Source organism: Crinia signifera, chromosome 11, assembly GCF_055691185.1.
Source record: "Crinia signifera chromosome 11, ASM5569118v1, whole genome shotgun sequence".
Classification (NCBI taxonomy): domain Eukaryota; kingdom Metazoa; phylum Chordata; class Amphibia; order Anura; family Myobatrachidae; genus Crinia; species Crinia signifera.
This window is the reverse complement of record NC_139227.1, coordinates 1,925,793-1,947,887: the sequence shown is the minus strand read 5'-3', so window position 1 is coordinate 1,947,887 and position 22,095 is coordinate 1,925,793. Positions and strand designations below refer to the sequence as shown.

At 48.6% G+C, this 22,095-nt stretch overlaps 1 protein-coding gene across 1 annotated transcript; it reads right to left on the bottom strand.

Moving 5' to 3' along the window:
* Positions 1-6,523: 6,523 nt before the first annotated feature.
* LOC146045151 (homeobox protein SIX3-like) lies at positions 6,524-21,649 on the bottom strand. Its single transcript, XM_083163847.1, has 3 exons — positions 21,389-21,649; positions 19,485-19,648; positions 6,524-6,603 (listed from the first exon to the last, which is right to left on the bottom strand). The coding sequence occupies exons 1-3, from the start codon at positions 21,632-21,634 to the stop codon at positions 6,594-6,596; spliced, it is 420 nt and encodes a 139-aa protein (XP_083019973.1). The 5' UTR covers positions 21,635-21,649; the 3' UTR covers positions 6,524-6,593.
* Positions 21,650-22,095: the final 446 nt, after the last annotated feature.

Below are 22,095 nucleotides of genomic sequence, written 5' to 3'. Positions count from 1 at the left end.
TTTCCACCAGGAGATTACCCAGGAGCTGCGTGGCCTCAGGTTGGCCATCATGGACATGAGGCTGCTAATGGTTACCTCTCCAGGGTCCGCAACTCGGATATATGACAATCCTACACTCAGAACTGGCCAGGGACAAACATTATGCCATCCACACCTCAGCCAGGAAAAGGAAGCATGATGAGCAACTGCATACCCTCCAACTGTACCGATTTAGCCGGTATTGTACCGTTTTTTAACAGTCTGTACCGGCTAAATAAAAGTGTACCGAATGTACCTTTTATTTTTATTTTTAGGCACTGTGATGTGTGGTCCTGGAGGGTACTTGTAATCTATTATCTGGCCCAATGATGTCTTCTGCACCCGTTCCCAGTGGTGCATTGCGAGCCGGGACCAGCATGCATTGCGTCAGGACGCCTCCTTGTGACCTGACGTATGCGCACTCGGAATTTATGCCGCCGGGACCATGACTGTCTCTGGCAAGAGTTGGACCTGTTGATGCTGTGTCCCCCCCAAAGCTCCTTCTGCCTCCTGAGGGGTTAGTGTGTGGGCGGCTGTGCCTGTGTTCCGGCCATCTGGGGTCACCAGGGTTTACCTCTTCTGGGTGCCCTGCTCTCTCCTCTGCCTCCTCTACCATTTGGTGGTTACTCTGCTCTGAGCACTGGGGGAGACTGTTTGAGTCTGGCGCTGTAGCTAGCTGGTGCTCAGCCTTTGTAGTCATCTACCTCCCTTCCACCCTTGTATATACCTGCCGAATACATAATATATATTATTAGTGCTCACTGTTCATTTTATTTTAAATGCCCAGTACAACATTAGAAAAGGGTGGCCACGCCCCCTTTTTACCCATGACCACACCCCATTTACATATGACCCCATCAAATGTTGGAGGATATGCAACTGTATTGTCTTGTCAGGTGTGTTTTTGTTTTGCTGTATCCATAATTTTTTGGCCCATCCTCACTGTTCTCAGTGCTTTGGGAAATAGACTCTCTCTTGCCGATTGTTTGTGTTGTGCACTGGGCCCAGAAACATTCCACTCTGTAAGCCCAGATTTTATTTTAGTATGTATTACAATTAAAAATGAAAAAAAAAAAACAGTTTTGAAGAATACTTGGAGAATATATTTAAAGCAATGGTTATTTTTTGACCAAGGTATATGCTTGTTTGTACTAATGAATAGGTGCAATATAGTGAATGGGATTACCAATATCATTTATTTCTCCATTGGTGGTTAGTAGTTTGGAATGAGGACAGCCCATCATCCAATTTTATGTGGTGTCAGATTTAGGTGTAACCATCTTTAGTGTGGCAGCAGTGGCCAAGGTTTAATATTTGTTTGGGTATCAAAAAATGCAGACAGATATACTAATAGCATTAGCAACTGATATGCCTATAAAAGCGTGTATTATTATTTGTATATATTTGTATATGTATATTCATATCGTATACAACATATTACCTAGCAGTAAAGTGCTTTTTATTTTATTCGTTGAACCCCACCTGTGTGCGTGGGTAGCATACCCTCCAACTGTACCAATTTAGCCGGTACAGTACAGTTTTTTAACGGTTTGTACCGACTTTAAAAAATTGTACTGATTGTACCGGTTTTCAGGGATAAGACGGCAGCTCCTCCTCCAGCACCACATGACAGCCGATAAGATCAAAGCAGCAGCTAATTTCCCTTCATAGAAACTAGGATCTTTGATGAAGTCACCACCAATGTTCCCTCTAATTTTACGAAGGCTGTGTGCGCCAAAAGATTTTGGCTGTGCAACTTTGGAAGGAAATTAAAAATTTTGTGCGTCACTTCTATATATAACTGGAAAATGACGTTCAGCATTTGTGATAACTTTACTTAAAAATTATATTAAACATTCCAAACACAGCACACAATGTAGTTAATGGGTGAAACACACATTAATTGAGTCAACAACTGCAAAAAGGGACCACTGCTGCTTTGTGCGCTCTGTTGTAATGTCTGTGCGCACGCTCGAGGGAACACTGGTCACCACCCATTTGACCCGCTGTCCTCATCAGGGGGAGGAGTCAGCACGGACCACATTTGCAGAACCACAGCTGCAGGACTCTGATGGAGCAAAAGCATGTTTGAAGGCAGTACCAGGTACACATTCCGAGGGCTACACACCCGGTGGCAGTGCACCCCCCCCCACATACCCGGCGGCAGAGCACCCTTCCCCCCCACACAACCTGCAGCATTGCACCCTCACCCCCCCCCCTACATACCCGGCAGCAGAGCACGGTACCCTTCCCCCCCACACAACCTGCAGCATCGCACTCTCACCCCCCCCCCCCCCCCCTACATACCCGGCAGCAGAGCACCATTCCCCCCCCCCCACACAACCTGCAGCATTGCGCCCCCCACCCGGCACCAGTGTTCCCCATGTATACTAGGAACTACATGCTGCTCACCCTGTATAATAGAACACACCACAGACCGCTCCCCCTGTATATGACACTACATGCTGCTCATTCTGTATAGACCCTAGATGCTGCTTCCCCTGTATAGTATATGCTGCTCATATTAAAAAACTGCCCATTACACATTCATTCGGAAAGGGGGAGTGGCCACTCCCACCTTACCTGAGGCCACACACCCTTTACCCGTGACCACGCCTCCTTCCTACATGTGTACCGATTTCTGCCCTTCAACTGTTGGAGGGTATGGGGTAGGCAATTGTAAGCTCTGATTGATGATATGTATCAGATCATTCCCAGATGCACATAGCTTGTCAACGGTGAAGGGTTTGTGTGAAAGCAGGAGCACATGAATGTGTATGTGTGTGAAAGCAGGAGCACATGACTGTGTATGTGTGTGAAAGCAGGAGCACATGAATGTGTATGTGTGTGAAAGCAGGAGCACATGAATGTGTATGTGTGTGAAAGCAGGAGCACATGAATGTGTATGTGTGTGAAAACTCCACCTGCCCCAGTCAGCGTGTGTCTCTCTCCACAGAGAGTATTCTCAGACTCGTGTGTTTCCATCTTCGTGTAATCAGCTGACTCTCTAATGCCTATCAAGCTGTTGCTGCTTCACTAACTGACTGCAGCTCTCGATTTATTGTAATAGAGGGACTTCCAGCCAAGACCAATTTGCAAATACAACGTTGCTTTTGTTGAAGGTTATGACTTGAACCACTTCTGTCTTTTGACTTTTCCCATCAGTCACTTGGTCCATTGATACCTGGAGGGGGAATATAAATGTGTGGCGAGCAAAGGAAGCTACAGTACCGAGCTGGGTGAGCGAGGGTACAGTCAGGGTGTCACTCCGACAAAACTTCATAAAAGCAAAAAAGCTGTATTTTGTAATATGCTTTCCACCTGTCCCAGGCTTGCGTTCTGCCGGGGGCCTGTCTTCCACATCTCCTGGCAACCATAACACCAGGAAAGATCCTAATAGACATAATATTTCTTCTCAGGAGACTTTATACAAACAGTGACATTGTGGCCCTTATTCTGATTCTTCATATTCTGCATTCGCACAGAGGACCGATGTGAAGCGTCTGCGCATGTTCAGGCGCATTTCTGTGCACCCTACATGCCGAGCAGGGGGTGAAGAAGGGCGGGGGGGCGCCGAGCAGCTCCATTAGCCTATGCATACCTCCCAACAGTCCCGATTACCGTGGGAATGTCTCGGTTTTCATGGACATTCCCGCGTCCCTCCCGCGGCCGGCAGTGTTCCGCGGCGAGGGGGGGGGCCTGTTGGGAGTCCCCTGTCGGGGAATAAACGCCAGGGGGCTGTGGGCATGGCTAGAGGCTCACAGATCTGGCTCACCGGATGTCAGCTGCCCGCCCTGTCCTCGCACAGGGCGACCGCAGTTTAGAGTCGCTATATAGGTCTGTCTGAACTGTGTGCGCGGGAGAAAGCATTCGATGGTCGGCGACAATCAAATGATTTCCCCGCCCCCGAATTGATGATTATGTAAATCATCCATTCGCAGCCGCGCATGGGGTACTGCGTGTGAGGGGGGGGAGCGGCACTGCGGGCGGAGGGCGGCATCTGTTGGACTGGCAAGTCAATCAGAATAAGGTCCTTTGTGCGCAGTTTTCAGGACAGCATCGTTGTTCTTTGAACTACATTTTAATGATATGTTTTAAGTGAATATATTTTATAAACAAAGGGATCCATAGTGAAGCCTTTCGATATATGTATCATCAGATTGGGCTGATGAAAAATGGCACAAAATGCCGCAAATAGCCATATACAGTATATGGAGTTTTATTATAATAACGAAGACAAGGAATAGGGAACATATACAAATATAGAAATATATATACAGTATGCACTTTAACATTTTATGATCAGTGTAATTGATGTGTTCTTCTTAACAATGATGTCCGTCATAGGGATTTCCTCTATGTTATATACCCCCCTTGTGTTTGATATGTACCTATCTATATATCATTCTGATTGGCTGTAATAAAACGTGGTTTGACAGTGCCGCAGTTGGCTACACCCACTGACGAAGACGTGATTTATGCTACAGAGGTTAGATACAGGCAACGTTATTGGCCAAGTTCTCTACACACTGTTACCAGGAGATGATAAGCAATGAAGGGCCTGATTCAGACCTGAAACCTCTCAGCCCAGCGTTTGGGTAAACGCCACCCCATGCCACCCTACATACATGAATTCCCACCCATGTGCATGACCGTTCCAGATCACTCACCATTGAATGGATTACTCCTCTGATCGCAGCGGCGAGTAAACAGGACGTACTTAGCACTGCGTTGGCTGTGGGGAGAAGGAGGACGATGCTGACGTCAGCTGCCCTCCCTCGCAAGGGCCAGTGAACGCTGGGGTACCACCTACAGATGGTCGCAGGGTGCCCAGTGATGGGCAGTCATCGCTGGCTGTCTTCATATGGAATGGCTCAGTCATACGCCCAGCGTACAGTGTGCACGCATGGTTGTCTGATAAGCGACTGGGCTGCTAATTCCGAGCCTTGCCTGCAGGTCTGAACATAGGCGAATCTACAATTATGGCAATGGGTGGTCCCAGATATAGACATAACAGCAGGGTGACCTTTGCGCAGCGTAGCCGCGTGGCAAAAAGGGGGCATGGTCTCATGGGAAGGAGGCGTGGCATCACAAAAAGGGGTGTGGTATTACACTTTAGACGATACACAGTAATGCCCATTAGACATTTAAGCCACACGCCGTAATGCCAATTATACATAAGGCCACACACCATAATGACCATTACACATTGTGCCACACATCATGATGCCCATTACATACTATATAACAAACCGTAATGCCCATTACATATTTGCCACATAAGTGCTGCTTACCTACGTGCTCATTGGTAGGGGGTTCTTGCTTGATGGCACCATAGTACCCATTACACCTGATGCCACACACCATAGTACCCATTACACATGATGCCGCACACCATAGTACCCATTACACATCATGCCGCACACCATAGTACTCATTACACATGATGCCGCGCACCATATTACCCATTACACATGATGCTGCACACATAATGTCCCTTACACATGATGCTGCACACATAATGCCCCTTACACATGATGCTGCACACCGTAATGCCCCTTACACATTAAGCCACACATTATGCGTAATGCCCCCACATACCGCCACTTGTAGCATCCCTTAAGCAATGCCCCCAAAAGTGCCACTTGCTGTAAATTTTTATATGAGCCTTCGCTGCTGCTGCAGGGAGAGATGGAGAGCGGTGCAGCTGCTTCTATGGGGAGAGGAGCAGAGCGCAGGGCATGCTCCCACTCCCCTCCTGGTTTCCCCTCTAGCTGAGTGGACATTTTAAATATTGTGCGCGCTGTTGTTGTGCGTGACGTCGGGGGAGCACGCCAGGCACCGGCACCACATGATTAAAGGGGGGCGGGCTGACGTGAAAGCGGGGAGAAGAATTGGAGCGGAAGCTGCAGGGGTGACAGTCATTGACAGCTGGGCAGAGAGCAGGGGGCTGCCCGGCTGTATTCAGAGCACTGCAGGTCACGGCTGTTTGAAATATCCCTGGAACCAATTAACCCGTATGGATCCAGCCTGGTATCATATTGAAGGCCCAGCGATTTGGGTTCGACTAAGATCAACATCGAGCTTCAGTGATGCCGAAGGGGGAACTGGCAGCCGTTGAACTGGGTGGGGGTCGGAATTTAGCGGGTTCCATGTTATCCTATAGGGAAAACATTACAGCTTTGCCTGGCACTATCTTCGGTTCCCAGGGGGCTAGAGACACGGGGCTGGGCTCGCCTATGTGTCTGAATAGGGCCCGAAATCCATATAACGCATAGTTTGAAGGAAATTGCTTTTTATCAGTGGTCAGTAATAAGATCGGTCATTCAGGCCAGTTCCCAGTGCAAATTCTAAGCGCTCAGTGTGACATTAGCACCAGCGCATATTCTTTTAACTGTAAAGAACTAATGAATTCACAAGAAACTGTACAATCAGATAATGTTATCCATTAAATATTAGTCCAGTAATTACAATATTATTACCATGATGAAAGCACAATAAAGTTTTGGTAGTAGCAGGTATTTTGCGATTATAGAGGTTTCACTGGTTTATAATCACATTCTGGATTCATCATTTTACTGGGACCTGGAATCAGAAATAAATGTCACTTTCTTATAAAAAACAACCAAATAACAAGAACAGTGATATCTGTTTCACAGTGTAACATATGGTGTCAGAATATGGGAATATGAGCTATGGGGTCATTGGTAGCAAAATACGGCCCTTATTCTGGTTCACTTCACTCGCAAAGGCAAATTCCTTCTCAGATGGACAAAATCAGGTGCATTGCAGGGGGGGGGGGGGGGGGTACTGACGGCTTTGGTTTTACACTGCAATATAGATCTCATGTTGAAGTAAAACCCCACCCAAATCTAACTCTCTCTGCACATGTTACATCTGCCCCACCTGCAGTGCACATTGGCCCTTATTCTGGTTGGTGCGGTCGAGCCGCATATGCGGCTCCGACCGCACCAGACGAATCCCCGCCTACAAGACGGATCGGCACGGCCGTCCGTACACGGACGGCTGCCGATCCGCATGAAAATGGCGGGGCGTACGCCTCCACCATGTTGGGAGCTGCCCCCTGCATTCGATGGTCGTCGACCATCGAAGGCAGGTCCGCACGCCCCGGCAGCTCCCGCAAGCTGAGACCACACGGACAATCGTCCGTGTGGTAGCTTGTATGGGGGCTGAAAGCTGACATCCGGCGACGTCAGCTTTCCGCCCCCATGAGTTGCGTCATGCCCTCATTACCATGCATACGCCCCGCGTTTGCATGGGAACGCCCATGAAACGCGGGGCGTACACATAGGGAAATGAGGGCATGAAGCCCCTCACGCCCCTATACGCCCCCTTTGCGGCGGACGAAATCCGTCTGCGGCGAAGGGGGCTGCACATGCGCAGATTGACCTCTGCGCATGTGCAGTGTCAAAACATCGGCGGTACGGCCGCACGCGGGCCGTACCGCATAGATTAGAATAAGGGCCATGGTTTTGTTCATTTGAGAAAGAACTTGCATTTGCTAGTGAACCAGAATAAGGGCCTATTTCCTATGCTTTTTTTTTTTCAACATATATTCCAATATTTATACAGGAGATGATTGTGATAATTGTGCATAAATTGTTGACAAATATTTATTTATTTTGTTTGTCATTCTTAAAATATAAGTGAGCTGTCAGTGTCTTAGTTGTCCAATACCAGGTAGTACTGGTTTTCTACAGAAGTTCTATCTGATTAATGACAATTATCTGAAGTAACTTAGCCAATTATTAGTCCATCTGTTCCCATGAAGATACTGACTCCCTCATGTACCGTATGTTCAATGATTATCTTCATGGCCTCAAATGTATACGATACAGAAGGTTAACGGTTTGATCCATTAGGAGATTCTTGGCATACAGACAAAAATCTACATTTAGGGACTCGTGTTTGTACGTAAAGCAAGTAACACTGCATGTAGAGCAGGTAATGTGCAGAGAGATTTAGATTTGGGTGGGCTGTGTGCATGCTGAACTCTAGGTGAAAGTGTAATAAAGATGTCTACATGCAAATGTATCCAGTCTTTAGTCTGCATAGAAAAAATATATAACCCACCCGAATCTAAATATCGGCACATGATATATCTGCCTCACAGTCAGAATACTAACATCGGAATCCTGACAGTCAGAATCCCTATGGATGATGAATGTAGGTACCGGGTTTAGGGTTAGGCACTAGAGGAAGGTTAGTGTTATGTTGTAGTAGTGAGGGAGGTGAGGGTAAAGGTCCATACACACTGAGCGGCTTTCCCCCTGCCCGGCGCTGTCAGTGGGGGGTGGATGGGTTTGCATAACGGCTTTCCCGACGATGATGTGGGCCGCCGAGGGGCCCGGGCAGCTGCCCACAGTGGCACGGCACCACCCCCCGCACCCGCACAATGCATCCCCCACCCGGCGGCCAGGCACGCACAATACACAGTGCAGCCTGCAGAGTGCCGAGCCTAGGATACAGAGGGGCTCGGCGCTGTGCAGGCTGCACTGTGCAATGAGTGATCCGAGTCCCGACTCACGACATGAAGGAGGGAGAAGATGCTGCGCTGTCGCTGCTTGAGCCTGGGAGATGTTGCACCGCCCACACCGCTGGCAAATAATAGTAATTGGGGGTGGGGTGGTAGGGGGAGGCGGGGTGCCGGCGCGCGAGGCGGGTGCCACTGGGGGCCCGGGCTGAAGGTCAGTCCCGGGCCCCAACATTACTAGTGGCGGCCCTGATCGCCGGGGCATACACACTGGGCGGCTTTGAGCTGTAAGCCACTCAAAACACTAAGGGCCAGATTCTCTAAGCTTCAAAAGTGATAAAATGGAGAGTGATAAACAGCCAACCAATCAGCTCCTGTCTGACCTTTCTCAAACACTGTCTGTGACATGGCAGGTAGGAGCTGATTGGCTGGCTGTTTATCACTCTCCATTTTATCACTTTTGAATCTTAGAGAATCTGGCCCTAAGTTTGAGCGGCTTTCAACTATAAATCACCCAGTGTGTATGGGCCTCTAGACTGTGAATGGGGGTTAGGCTGCATGAGGGGATGGGAAGGTTAAATTATGATTTTGGCTGTCAGGATGCTGCTGTTGGGATCCTGACTGGATTTTGACAGCCAGGTTTTAGGATCCAACCCATGACACCATAGGGGTGAGAACTGCATCTAAATGTTGTGCTGTATAAATGAGGCCTAGTGTGTTGTCAGTGGTCAACCCCCTAAAAAAGGTACGGTTAGGGGAGTGAGGCTATGGTTTTTGCTGAGCTGCATAGGTTCACAGAGGTAGAGGACAGGTATTATAGAGAAAATTAAGTTTACACATGCAGTGGGCAGAAGCTGGGCAGAGGTAACACACCCCTGGCAAAGTATGAAGCAGGCACACTGCACAGTGCACCGGGTAAGGGTAGGGGGGGGGGGGGGGGGATAGTGTTCTCAATCTTGTGATGTGAGCATTTTTTACCTGATCTGATTTAGAGGCACAATGCAGATATTACCACAATTAACTGCGCATGGAAGCCCCTATGGGTCATGCATTATACATGGTACGCACAAAGGTGCTGTTGCGAATGGGGCAGACCATATCAGAAATCGGCAAAGGGAAGGACATTCCTGGGTTCTGGGTGGGAAGTGGCTTGAAGTGAACCACAAGAAAGTCCATCTCATAGGTGGGTTATGGGAGTGTCACAGGGGTTCAGAGAAAGTGGATGCGTTCCCAGCCGCACAGCCGCTTCCACAGAACCCATACCGGGATGGAGAAACCAGGTTTGGTATATGGTCCTGACAATCGGGATCCCGACAGTCATTAGCCCGATGTCGGAATCCCGACTGCCCGGACTCAGACAGCGGGGCAAGCACAACAAAGCCCCTTGCGGGCTCGCTGCACTTGCCACGATGTGGGCACAGCTATTCTCCCTCTATGGGGGTCGTGGTTTCCCACAAGGAACAATAGCCGGTGGCCATGGGGACCCCGAGTGTCGGGGTTTTGACTGTCGGGAAACTGTCCGGCACCCGGAGAAACCACCTCTGCCATAGCACTGGTACAAGTGTTGTCAAGAATCATCAGCTGAATGAAAGCACTCAGAGATGTGGAAACTGGGAGTCTCCTGCTTGTACACAAACAGAGGACTATGTCTAGCATTTATCACTGCTCCATCAACGTATGGACGCAGCAGGAACCACCCCTGGAGCAGACCCTCTCGCTGTAGGTTTTCACAAAAAGAAATCTGCACCTGAAATTAAAATCTTTTTTTTTCTTACTATGTGTAGGAAGAATCTAATAACCCAACCCGCTCGCCCCCTGGTGGGCATTGGCCCGCCCGCAATACCCATGGGAATGCCCCTAACATGCTGGGTGTTCCAATGTGAGATTCCCATCCCCGCAGCCGTACACCCCCGGCCTGCCCCAATTCTGGGCTATGCAAGTCACTGGAGCCATTTGCAAAAGGGAGGTGCGCATAATAGACCATGCACAGTTCCCAAAATATCGGGACGGGGTCGAGCTCATATTATTGGGAGGAGATCCGAATCACCCCATAAATGAGGGAAATCTATTCTATGATGGGGAGACACAGATTCTACCCACCCCCATTGGCAATAAATATTCTTTTATTGTCCTGTGCTCACCAGATAATAGCTGCTATGGGGCCACATAATAAAAAGAGCAACCTCTATTCTTATAAATAAGAGTGCCCACCTAGCTGCCGTTATCATGGGGGTGAGTGGACAAGTAGTGCCCACCTAGCTGCTGTTATCATGGGGGTGAGCGGACAAGTAGTGGCCACCTAGCTGCTGTTATCATGGGGGTGAGTGGACAAGTAGTGCCCACCTAGCTGCTGTTATCATGGGGGTGAGTGGACAAGTAGTGCCCACCTAGCTGCCGTTATCATGGGGGTGAGTGGACAAGTAGTGCCCACCTAGCTGCTGTTATCATGGGGGTGAGCGGACAAGTAGTGGCCACCTAGCTGCTGTTATCATGGGGGTGAGTGGACAAGTAGTGCCCACCTAGCTACTGTTATCATGGGGGTGAGCGGACAAGTAGTGGCCACCTAGCTGCTGTTATCATGGGGGTGAGCGGACAAGTAGTGGCCACCTAGCTGCTGTTATCATGGGGGTGAGTTGACAAGTAGTGGCCACCTAGCTGCTGTTATCATGGGGGTGAGCGGACAAGTAGTGGCCACCTAGCTGCTGTTATCATGGGGGTGAGCGGACAAGTAGTGGCCACCTAGCTGTTGTTATCATGGGGGTGAGTGTACAAGTAGTGCCCACCTAGCTGCTGTTATCATGGGGGTGAGTGGAAAAGTAGTTCCCACCTAGCTGCTGTTATCATGGGGGTGAGCGGACAAGTAGTGGCCACCTAGTTGCTGTTATCATGGGGGTGAGCGGACAAGTAGTGGCCACCTAGCTGCTGTTATCATGGGGGTGAGCGGACAAGTAGTGCCCACCTAGCTGCTGTTATCATGGGGGTGAGTGGACAAGTAGTGTCCACCTAGCTGCCGTTATCATGGGGGTGAGTGGACAAGTAGTGCCCACCTAGCTGCTGTTATCATGGGGGTGAGCGGACAAGTAGTGGCCACCTAGCTGCTGTTATCATGGGGGTGAGTGGACAAGTAGTGCCCACCTAGCTGCTGTTATCATGGGGGTGAGTGGACAAGTAGTGCCCACCTAGCTGCCGTTTGTCACGAAATGGGTGTGTGGAATCAGTCGTCACTGGAGTGGTCAGATGGTGGATTGATGGAGTGGTGCGGATCTCAGGAAGAGAGGCGTGACCAGCCGGAGATGGGTTAACACAAACAGGTTTATTGAAGGAACTCATATAACAGATAATGTAACCAGGATCAATACTTCTTGATTGGACAAATAATAACTAGATGCAAGTCTCTGATAAATAACAAGTAACAAAAGATAGCAGTCCTTTGCAAAAATAAACAAGATGGCAGTCCATTCAAAATAAACAAGATATGTGCCGGTAGTTCTGGGAGGATAAGGCAATGTTCAGGATTTGAGTTTAGAGAAAAGGATACCTGAAAATTGGACAATTGGATGACAGAAGATTGGACGACTGGATGACTGAAGATTGGACAATTGGATGACTGAAGATTGGACAATTGGATGACTGAAGATTGGACAATTGGATGACTGAAGATTGGACAATTGGACGACTGAAGATTGGACGATTGGATGATTGAAGATTGGATGGCTGGGATCAGGATACAGCTGAATGACAGGATTACTGGAAGATTACAGCAGAGACGTAGCACACAATAGCTGGATGCAGCTTGTAGCAGGCAGGTCAGGAAACTGGTATCAGGACAGGGTAGCGACTTGGTGTTGACACAGGAACAGGTGACGGAGATAACAGAACTGAAATGGCTGACTTGGCATATAACAAATAACTGAAGAAAACCGAGTATAAACACAGGAACTAGATGAGCAGGAACTGGAGCAGGAATTGGACCATTTGTGGACCAGACCGGGAGCGCTGGACAAGCAGAGCCTCTGGGAGCTGAACGCTGAAGACTCACGCAGGGATTCCAGGAAGCAGGTTTGAACTGCACAGAGCATCCAGCCCATGCAGCAGGAAGACGAGTTGCTGAAGTCAGTTCTGCCTCTGTGAGCAAGATATTTATCCCCCCTGCCTTGTATTGATTGGAGGAAATGACAGAGGACAATCTGCAATCTGAGGCAGGAATCCAGAATACTTCAGTCTGAACTAAACAGGTGAGCCACATGGAACAGGAGAGCAAAGGGTTACAGGTGATTCCAGCTTCTGCCAGGATTTCTATCAGGTGCAATCAATCAATGAACCAGCAATGCACAGACAGTCCTGTCTCCATTCATGCTGCCAGACAGAGTCAGACTGAGACACAGAGCAGAATCACCATACAGGTAAGCTTGACTAAGCAGAACTGTGACATTACCCCCTCCTTCAGGGTGGACTCCGGACACCTATGCCAGAACCTTCTTTGGAAGGGAACTCAAGGTTAACGACGATGCTTCTTCTTTTTCTTAGATGAATGCTTTGATTTTTTTGAGGAAGGTGAAGCTTTAGGTTCTGCAAAACAGGCACCAGAGAACACAGGACCTCCCAGGAAGGGAGTGGCATCATAATCAGAATCATACTCTGAATTTGAGTCTTGGTCTAAGGTCAGGATTGAAGACCTCTCAGTTGAATTGAAACTCCCTGAAGGACCACTGAGGTAGCATGAAGCGGAAGATCCAATACATATGGTGGGTATTGACGGGGCAGATTGCTTTTCAGAAGATGATCCTGGAGAATTGGACAGTCCAGAGGAACCAACACAATGGGTGGACATGGATGTGTACCCAATTCTAACGTCCATAGATTTGGGCATCAATAGACAATTTTTTGAAACCTTGGAGGTTCTAAGGCATTGTTGAGATGGCGCACAATCTTGGATGGATGGCAAAGAATGGTTGGTTTTGGCCACCGGATGACTTTTAACTGTAGTGGTGGAGGAATTCTTACAGGGAGTCTTTGAACCAAACCTTTCCACTACGGCCTTGGAGAAGGATGTCAGATCTCGAAGTCTGGAGTCGTTAGATTCATAAAGTGGACAAGCCCACTCCAAAGCTTCTCCTTTAAATGACAAAAACAGGTAACTGACGATGTTGGCTAGCGTGAGACCAGATGAAGGTTCGGTTTCCAATATAGACAAATATTGGTTCACCAGGGCTTCATAATGGACAAGATCCCCATCAAAATAGATGGGCGAATATTCTCTGCTTGAATCTTGAAATGGTTTTGATGGAATTGGGGCTTTGGAAGGCTTCAGCTGATCAAGAATCTTGGATTTTTTAGGAAAAACTGGAACCACGGAAGCCTCAGACACGGCGGGCACATTGAGTGTTTTGTGCATGGCAGACCCCTCGGATGCCTTGGGCAAGGCAGTCTGCACTGGAATAACTGGAACAACCTCAGGCCCGGAGGCCAGGGCAGGTGTGTCCTCAGGCCCGGAGGCCAGGGCAGAAGTGTCCTCAGGCCCGGAGGCCAGGGCAGAAGTGTCCTCAGGCCCGGAGGCCAGGGCAGAAGTGTCCTCAGGCCCGGAGGCCAGGGCAGAAGTGTCCTCAGGCCCGGAGGCCAGGGCAGAAGTGTCCTCAGGCCCGGAGGCCAGGGCAGAAGTGTCCTCAGGCCCGGAGGCCAGGGCAGAAGTGTCCTCAGGCCCGGAGGCCAGGGCAGAAGTGTCCTCCTCTCCTCCAGGGTCTCTGGTATACAGGGCCCCCTCCTGGGACTCGACACTTGGAATTTCCCCCTCTTGGAGCTCGACACCTGGATTCACCCCTACTTGGGACTGGACACTTGAAATCCCATTTTGGGGCTGGACACAGAAAGCCCTCTTCTGGGACTGGAGACTTTGAACCCCCTCTTGGGGCAGGAGACTTTGAACCCCCTCTTGGGGCAGGAGACTGTGAACCCCCTCTTGGGGCAGGAGACTGTGAACCCCCTCTTGGGGCAGGAGACTGTGAACCCCCTCTTGGGGCAGGAGACTGTGAACCCCCTCTTGGGGCAGGAGACTGTGAACCCCCTCTTGGGGCAGGAGACTGTGAACCCCCTCTTGGGGCAGGAGACTGTGAACCCCCTCTTGGGGCAGGAGACTGTGAACCCCCTCCTGGGGCAGGAGACTGTGAACCCCCTCCTGGGGCAGGAGACTGAGAGCCCACTCCTGGGGCAGGAGACTGAGAGCCCCCTCCTGGGGCTGGAGACTGAGAGCCCCCTCCTGGGGCTGGAGACTGAGAGCCCCCTCCTGGGGCTGGAGACTGAGAGCCCCCTCCTGGGGCTGGAGACTGAGAGCCCCCTCCTGGGGCTGGAGACTGAGAGCCCCCTCCTGGGGCTGGAGACTGAGAGCCCCCTCCTGGGGCTGGAGACTCTGGACCCCCTTCTGGGGCTGGAGACTCTGGACCCCCTTCTGGGGCTGGATACAGCAGACCCCTTCTTGAGACTGGAGAGGCTGAACTCCCCTCTGGGGCTGAAAAGGCTGAACCCCCTCTTGGGGCTGGAGACGGGATACTCGTTCTGAATCTTTAGCACAAGATACCTCTGCTGGGGCTGCGGTATTGGACAACCCTCCTGAGGTTGATGAGACGGACACATGCTTTTGGGCAGAAAATCCTGAGACTCCACCTCCAGTAATGGATACAGGAACCTTCCCAGGAGCTCTGTGGACAGCAGTGAAACCGTGTTTGGCCAAGATGATCTTTGTTCTAGGGCCCCAAGTATTAACTCGGGTTTCTTTCTGAGCTGTAACGGGAGGAATCTCCCCATTTCTGGGCAGACGGAGAGAACAATCTTCTATGAAATGGTCTGAACCACCACAATAGAAGCACAGGTCTAGCTGCCTGCGCCGCTGACGTTCCTCCTCAGACAGCTGGGCTCGTGGTCTGCTTTGTGGTATGTCCTTACAAGGCTTATGAGAGGACTTCTCAGGAGTACTTGGAAGTGTAGTGGAAGTTCCATGGTGCACAGTTCCACTGGAAAGGGGTACCAAAGAACTGTCCAATATGGCGGAGACTACAGAAAAAATTTTAGATGGTAATTCCTGTAGTTGATTCAGTAACTGGTGTAAAACCTTTAATGTCTCTGATTCTGGCTCTTTAAAGGTCCAAGCAGAACCAGATTGCAGATGGCAAAGTAAGGGACTTATGACAGACCCACTGTCCGCAGAAGCCTCATCGTCCTCCTTTGGAGTAGCCAGGTAGTCAGGGGGTAGAGGTGAAGAGGCCAAATGACATGCGGCTGCAGATGTGACACGTGAGGATTCATTAGCCGGCAAGGATTGCTGCAGCTTGCAAGAACAACCAGATAAGTCTTGCCAGAACTTTGTGAGTAAGAACTGAAGATCAATCTGTCTCTCCATGCTGGTACTGTGATCTAGACAACCCACACTCTGATCACTGACCAAGTCCATGTGACTTCAGCAAAACTGTCACGAAATGGGTGTGTGGAATCAGTCGTGACTGGAGTGGTCAGATGGTGGATTGATGGAGTGGTGCGGATCTCAGGAAGAGAGGCGTGACCAGCCGGAGATGGGTTAACACAAACAGGTTTATTGAAGGAACTCATATAACAGATAATGTAACCAGGATCAATACTTCTTGATTGGACAAATAATAACTAGATGCAAGTCTCTGATAAATAACAAGTAACAAAAGATAGCAGTCCTTTGCAAAAATAAACAAGATGGCAGTCCATTCAAAATAAACAAGATATGTGCCGGTAGTTCTGGGAGGATAAGGCAATGTTCAGGATTTGAGTTTAGAGAAAAGGATACCTGAAAATTGGACAATTGGATGACAGAAGATTGGACGACTGGATGACTGAAGATTGGACAATTGGATGACTGAAGATTGGACAATTGGATGACTGAAGATTGGACAATTGGATGACTGAAGATTGGACAATTGGATGACTGAAGATTGGACAATTGGACGACTGAAGATTGGACGATTGGATGATTGAAGATTGGATGGCTGGGATCAGGATACAGCTGAATGACAGGATTACTGGAAGATTACAGCAGAGACGTAGCACACAATAGCTGGATGCAGCTTGTAGCAGGCAGGTCAGGAAACTGGTATCAGGACAGGGTAGCGACTTGGTGTTGACACAGGAACAGGTGACGGAGATAACAGAACTGAAATGGCTGACTTGGCATATAACAAATAACTGAAGAAAACCGAGTATAAACACAGGAACTAGATGAGCAGGAACTGGAGCAGGAATTGGACCATTTGTGGACCAGACTGGGAGCGCTGGACAAGCAGAGCCTCTGGGAGCTGAACGCTGAAGACTCACGCAGGGATTCCAGGAAGCAGGTTTGAACTGCACAGAGCATCCAGCCCATGCAGCAGGAAGACGAGTTGCTGAAGTCAGTTCTGCCTCTGTGAGCAAGATATTTATCCCCCCTGCCTTGTATTGATTGGAGGAAATGACAGAGGACAATCTGCAATCTGAGGCAGGAATCCAGAATACTTCAGTCTGAACTAAACAGGTGAGCCACATGGAACAGGAGAGCAAAGGGTTACAGGTGATTCCAGCTTCTGCCAGGATTTCTATCAGGTGCAATCAATCAATGAACCAGCAATGCACAGACAGTCCTGTCTCCATTCATGCTGCCAGACAGAGTCAGACTGAGACACAGAGCAGAATCACCATACAGGTAAGCTTGACTAAGCAGAACTGTGACACCGTTATCATGGGGGTGAGTGGACAAGTAGTGCCCACCTAGCTGCCGTTATCATGGGGGTGAGTGGACAAGTAGTGCCCACCTAGCTGCTGTTATCATGGGGGTGAGTGGACAAGTAGTGCCCACCTAGCTGCCGTTATCATGGGGGTGAGTGGACAAGTAGTGCCCACCTAGCTGCCGTTATCATGGGGGTGAGTGGACAAGTAGTGCCCACCTAGCTGCTGTTATCATGGGGGTGAGTGGACAAGTAGTGCCCACCTAGCTGCTGTTATCATGGGGGTGAGTGGACAAGTAGTGCCCACCTAGCTGCTGTTATCATGGGGGTGAGTGGACAAGTAGTGCCCACCTAGCTGCTGTTATCATGGGGGTGAGTGGACAAGTAGTGCCCACCTAGCTGCTGTTATCATGGGGGTGAGTGGACAAGTAGTGCCCACCTAGCTGCCGTTATCATGGGGGTGAGTGGACAAGTAGTGCCCACCTAGCTGCCGTTATCATGGGGGTGAGTGGACAAGTAGTGCCCACCTAGCTGCTGTTATCATGGGGGTGAGTGGACAAGTAGTGCCCACCTAGCTGCCGTTATCATGGGGGTGAGTGAACAAGTAGTGCCCACCTAGCTGCTGTTATCATGGGGGTGAGTGGACAAGTAGTGCCCACCTAGCTGCTGTTATCATGGGGGTGAGTGGACAAGTAGTGCCCACCTAGCTGCTGTTATCATGGGGGTGAGTGGACAAGTAGTGCCCACCTAGCTGCTGTTATCATGGGGGTGAGTGGACAAGTAGTGCCCACCTAGCTGCTGTTATCATGGGGGTGAGTGGACAAGTAGTGCCCACCTAGCTGCTGTTATCATGGGGGTGAGTGGACAAGTAGTGCCCACCTAGCTGCTGTTATCATGGGGGTGAGTGGACAAGTAGTGCCCACCTAGCTGCTGTTATCATGGGGGTGAGTGGACAAGTAGTGCCCACCTAGCTGCCGTTATCATGGGGGTGAGTGGACAAGTAGTGCCCACCTAGCTGCCGTTATCATGGGGGTGAGTGGACAAGTAGTGGCCACCTAGCTGCTGTTATCATGGGGGTGAGTGGACAAGTAGTGCCCACCTAGCTGCTGTTATCATGGGGGTGAGTGGACAAGTAGTGCCCACCTAGCTTCTGTTATCATGGGGGTGAGTGGACAAGTAGTGCCCACCTAGCTGCTGTTATCATGGGGGTGAGTGGACAAGTAGTGCCCACCTAGCTGCTGTTATCATGGGGGTGAGTGGACAAGTAGTGCCCACCTAGCTGCTGTTATCATGGGGGTGAGCGGACAAGTAGTGCCCACCTAGCTGCTGTTATCATGGGGGTGAGTGGACAAGTAGTGCCCACCTAGCTGCTGTTATCATGGGGGTGAGTGGACAAGTAGTGCCCACCTAGCTGCTGTTATCATGGGGATGAGTGGACAAGTAGTGCCCACCTAGCTGCTGTTATCATGGGGGTGAGTGGACAAGTAGTGCCCACCTAGCTGCTGTTATCATGGGGGTGAGCGGACAAGTAGTGCCCACCTAGCTGCCGTTATCATGGGGGTGAGTGGACAAGTAGTGCCCACCTAGCTGCCGTTATCATGGGGGTGAGTGGACAAGTAGTGCCCACCTAGCTGCCGTTATCATGGGGGTGAGTGGACAAGTAGTGCCCACCCCCATACATTTCCCATAGCGCTGGATCACGTGTGATAACGAGTAGGATTGGCACCAAGATCGTAGCTGATGGAGCATTTCCTCTGAAGTGTCCCCGCCAGTCGCCCAGGGGAAGGTTGGTTTTATTTAGGTTTTTTGTATAATTTCACAAACATCAAATTATGGGTCAACACTTGTTATCCATAGTTTTGGTATATTGGGGATGATTAGTGGGACTTGTCACCTGCAGTGAAGGGGTTAAAAACAATCAATATTGAAAGGACGGGGTTGAAGTTCCATTTGGAACATGTTAATGTTGGCGAAAAAGGAATACACTTTTATCAGCTGTCATCCTGTAGTGTCACTGGGATAAATATAACTTCCGTCTGTCACTGTCACTGCCAATCTGTGGAGGGGCAGACTCTCAGTATCCATCGGAGAAGGCAAAACATTCTCACCGCTCCCTAATGTATTATTGTCCAATATTAAAATACTAAAACACAGGTTTATGGTGTGTAAATACAGCAGAAAGGTCTTGTGCTTGCCCTTTGTGTTATATACAATCTGCGTAGCACTAAAGAACACTTCTGCCATAAGAATTCACTTACTTAGTCCTGGATGTAACTGCCCTGTCCCTCTGTCTTCTGTTTTTGTACCAGTTGGTGACCTGTGTGGGACGTAATCCGGTCATATAGGACAGATGCCTCTTTTGTGCAGGGCTGGGATATGGATCTCGCAGGTAACACTCTCTCAGCAGCTTCCGCGTCCTATCCTAGAGGAGACAGTGACAGACTGTATAATAAACCCAATTACAGACTGTATAATAAACCCTTCTGTTACGTTCTTCTGTCATTTCTTTGTAAGTTACAAACTGTTCATAAAGTTTCATGTTTTCTCTAGTTGTGATCATGAGAAACAAAACTTCACAACGGAAAGAAATCCAGAATTCCCTTCACCAATCATCAATACTGTTTAACAAACACACCACAACGGCCAATGTCATTCCCATTACAGTACATGTTTTGGGATCTGTTAAGGAGCAAGTCCACTGCGCAAGTATAGATCTGGTCGCAGTGCCATGTAACCATTTGGGGGTAGAGACAGGCAACATTCTTGAAAACAGGTGTGTGTTGGCCCTGTTTTCAAGACGTGCCAAGGGCAGTATCTGCGTCTTAAAATGTGTATATTCTATGTAAAGTATACAAATTAGTAGCATATTATTATGTAATGCATTTTTTCTTCATTAAATGTAACCTTATCTACATAGGCATGTGCAGCACATTGCATTAGGGGGTGCACCTACAAAGGGGTGTGTCTAAAACCACCTATTGGGCGTGTCTAAGATAGCCCATTGGGTGTGTCTAAGATAGCCCATTGGGTGTGTGTAACACCACCAATCAGGTGTGTCTACCATCTATTGGCACTCGCTATAATATAAACCGTCTCTCAGCCTTCTATCTTCTAATTACCCTGTGTAACAATACATGCAAATATAGTAAAAAAATATATACAGTATGGATGACGCCGGTACGTAGTGATATGACAATGGTCTAGTACAATTAACAATGCAAAACGCACATCATTGATTGATGGACGCTTCTTTTAATGGAATACAGTTCTAAAAAACAAAAGTCTTTGGTAAAAGGTATTGCTAGCGGCAGGGAAGTGTTCATAAGGGTGGGCACAGCATTAGGGGGTGCCTGTGTACCCCCAATGCTCAATGTGTGCGCGCCTATGCTTATCTATTCTATTCACGGCAATAAGATATGCTGTTTCAGTTCAATTGATCAAGAACCCCAGTTGGGATATTAGACCCAATAATCAATATAGGACCCAATTGTATTGTATTTATTTATTAACAGTTTCTTATATAGCGCATATTATATATACATATATTGTGCAGCGCTTTGGAGAGATATTTGAACCTTCACATCAGTCCCTGCCCCAGTGGAGCTTAGAATATATATTCCCTACCACATATACACGCACACTTAGACATTCCAGGGTTAATTTTGTTGGGAGCCAATTAACCTACCAGTATATTTTCTGATTGTGGGAGGAAACTGGAGTACCCAGAGGAAACCGGAGTACCCGGAGGAAACCCACGCAAGTACGGGGAGAATATAGAACGTTTTATAGTTAATGAGAGGGCTTGCACTGATGCAGACATTTATTTTCTTTCATACATTAGATTTGGATACTGGCTTTCCACCCCCTGACACTGCCAGTCCCAGAATGAAAACATTCAGTACCAAATGTTATATACTGTGCCAGCCCCATGTGACTCCGGCACTGGTCACCTGATCCATCTCATTCTTCCCTGCTATACTTCTAAACATTCTCATTCAGTTTCCAAATACGACAAATGGAAGGGAGAGGCGTATAAAATATTGCATAAAATGTGATAAATATTTGAAACAGACATGGTTTACAATTATAATGACTGCATGATAAAACTAATGTCCCTTATAAATAAAATATTAAGTCCATCTTATCCCTATTGTAATCGCACCTTCAAGCAGTTGGTTTTCTTGTTCTTTTCCTCTCCCTCTGTAGTTTCAGGCTTGGATTCCTCCCCGGTGAGTGGGACTGACAGGTTGAAGACATCCTTTATAGAGTGTAAAGCAGACAAATGTGGTGGCAGAGACCAGAGGAAGAGGGCAAGGTGGTCCATTTCACCAACACCATGCAGGGTGGAGCAGACCTGGGCAATCTGTCCAGGGGAAAGCAGGGACACATGTGGGAAATGAAGGGACATGATGGAGAGCACAAGAGATAGACTACAAACAGGAGAGCACTGAAGTCTGAGGGGACAGTCAGAGATTTTGTGTGAGAGTAATTTGGAGAGGGGAAGTCACACACAGAGTAGGAGATTGGTTGGTGAAGGAATAGTTACAGAAGACAATTCTCCGCTGCTTGCAGGGTGATCTCATGAGGGTGATAGACTAAGGTATATTGTGCATTAGTATTATAAGATGAGTGCCAAATGTCATATGTTATTGGATTACCTCTAATAAGATCCGATTAGAAGAAGGAGGAGGGTTGGGAAATACAGAGGTTCGTGAAAGAGAGAATGTGTAGTGTCATTGTATTACAGAAAAGATGTAAAATCTTACATTACCTGGATAACGGTTTGTTGCAAATGCAACATAAAATCATAAAGACAAAATAAAATGGTGAAATGTCTTACATTCTTAATCATGGGGTTAAATGATGCTG